The sequence below is a fragment of the Protomyctophum parallelum genome (genome assembly GCF_964188405.1).
Source record: "Protomyctophum parallelum genome assembly, chromosome: 23".
Taxonomy (NCBI): domain Eukaryota; kingdom Metazoa; phylum Chordata; class Actinopteri; order Myctophiformes; family Myctophidae; genus Protomyctophum; species Protomyctophum parallelum.
Genome location: NC_139715.1, coordinates 4,436,808 through 4,438,834, shown reverse-complemented (window position 1 = coordinate 4,438,834; position 2,027 = coordinate 4,436,808). Strand labels below are relative to the sequence as shown.

Genomic DNA, 2,027 nt, shown 5'->3' with positions numbered 1-2,027 from the left:
ATAATAATAAAATAAAAAGAGAGATGGAACTGAAGGAACTGAATATCTCTCGGAACAGAAGCAACGCCAACGTTCTGACGGAACGTTACGCCAGAAGCAGTTGATTTGTTAATGTAATTTAATCTGGTTATTATTATGATTACTATTATGTTTTTTTGTATTAATTATTTTGTTTTTTGCATTAGCAAAATCCAAATCCAATGCAATATGACGTAATCATGGAATGACATCACAACCATATCATTGTTCTTTATAAATAACAGTGTGATGCACTAAACATCAGTTAGTGATTTGCAACAAGGGAACCTGAACCTGGGTTGATTAGTGGATTATTGGCTTGTCTGCTTTGCTGTGCTTGGTGTTGAGATCTCTGCCTTTGGCGGGCTCTGCTTGGCTAGCGTGCTATAAATGGTCATAGCCTGTGTAACCATTCCACTAATGTCACCAGTGTTGGTAGGCAGAAGGATTGTATTCGACTCTTTGGCCAGTTTCGAGAACGCAGTGACGTACTGTTCCGCCACGCTGAGGGAGGCTGCTGCGTTTCCATTCTGTTCGGCTAGAGCGTCTGACAGGAGACGAATGTCCTTGGACTTGGCCTCTGCTTTGGCTAGCATAGCCTGGGCTTCACCGGATGCTCTGTTTATCTGCTCTGCCTTCTCTCCCTCGGAGGCCAGGATCTGAGCCTGCTTGTAGCCCTCGGCCACGTTGATGTGTGCCTCCCTGGTCCCTTCAGACTCCAGGACTGTGGCTCTCTTCCTGCGCTCGGCCTCCACCTGCATCTGCATGGACTCTTTGACGCGAGGCGGAACCTGGATGTCTTTAATTTCGTAACGGAGGCAGCGGATCCCCCAGTCATGGGCGGCCTCATTGATGCAGTGGACTATCTGGGAATTGAGGTTCTCCCTTTCCCTAAATACTTTGTCCAGGGTGAGTTTGCCGAGTTCTGAACGCATGGTGGTCTGTGCAAGCTGTGTGACGGCATATTCTGGATCCTCTACGCCATAACTTGCTTTATGTGGATCCAAAATCCTCAGATAGAGGACTCCGTCAATCTGTAGTGTCACATTATCTAGCGATACAGCCGACTGTTCTGGGACGTCTATGACAATCTCTTTCAGACTCTGCACGTAACGAATACGGTCCAATATGGGAATGAGGAAGTTCAATCCCGGCTCTAAGATGCGATCAAAGCGCCCCATCCTCTCCACTACCCAGGCCTCTTGCTGTGGCACAAACATGACAACGGTGTTCATGGGCAGTGAGGAAGCCCATCTCTGTTGGGCTGCTGTCACCCCAAACCTGGGCACGGTCCGCTGGGAATGCTTCAGAAGATGAAGTGCCCCGCTGGTTCGACACAACGCCCGCAGCATGTTTGTTTGAACCATGGATGTGCTGAAGAGTTATTTTAATACGTGGTAATAGTTTGTGTTAATTGATTATCATGAACACCAGAACACCAACACACGCTTTGTCCTGCTGTCTCCTCCACCGCTGCACGCGCACTCAACACGCCCACCTTACCCGCCTTGTTCTAACATGCCAGAGGCTATTCACCTTGGAGACCTGCTGCGGATATGGGTACGGCCTGGCGCGAGATTTACACCTTCTGGCCCGGATTTTCAAGGGCCGGCGAGAGCTCACCGGACGTCGCCGGAACCGCGGCGCTTTCCAGGGCGCGGGCCCCTCTCTCGGGACGAACCCATTCCAGGGCGCCCTGCCCTTCACAAAGAAAAGAGAACTCTTCCCGGGGCTGCCGCCGGCTTCTCCGGGGTCGTTTGCGTTACCGCACTGGGCGCCTTGCGGCGCCTGTCTCCGCCTTCCAGGTTCGGGGATCTGAACCCGACTCCCGACTCCCAATTCTATATTGCTTAGGCGAAAGTCATGTACTTGTACTGCTCTTCCAATGTAAGGCTCACAATCACCCATGGCAAGAGATAGTATAGGCATATTATACATTTTCTGAATCCATATGGTCCTGAGCGTGTTGTAGATTTTGAATTTTGTGTCCCTGTTGCTCCTAGATGACA

At 50.1% G+C, this 2,027-nt stretch overlaps 1 protein-coding gene across 1 annotated transcript in view; it reads right to left on the bottom strand.

Annotated features, from left to right (window-relative positions):
• Positions 1 to 329: 329 nt before the first annotated feature.
• LOC310854364 (stomatin-like protein 2, mitochondrial) overlaps positions 330 to 2,027 on the bottom strand; it is a gene marked incomplete at its 3' end in the record, with an annotated part of 440,440 nt that continues 438,742 nt past the window's right edge. Inside the window, exon 2 of the mRNA XM_083758963.1 lies at positions 330 to 1,466. Coding sequence (XP_083615089.1) covers positions 330 to 1,385 — 1,056 coding nt within the window. The 5' untranslated portion in view covers positions 1,386 to 1,466. The remainder of the gene's footprint in view (positions 1,467 to 2,027) is intronic.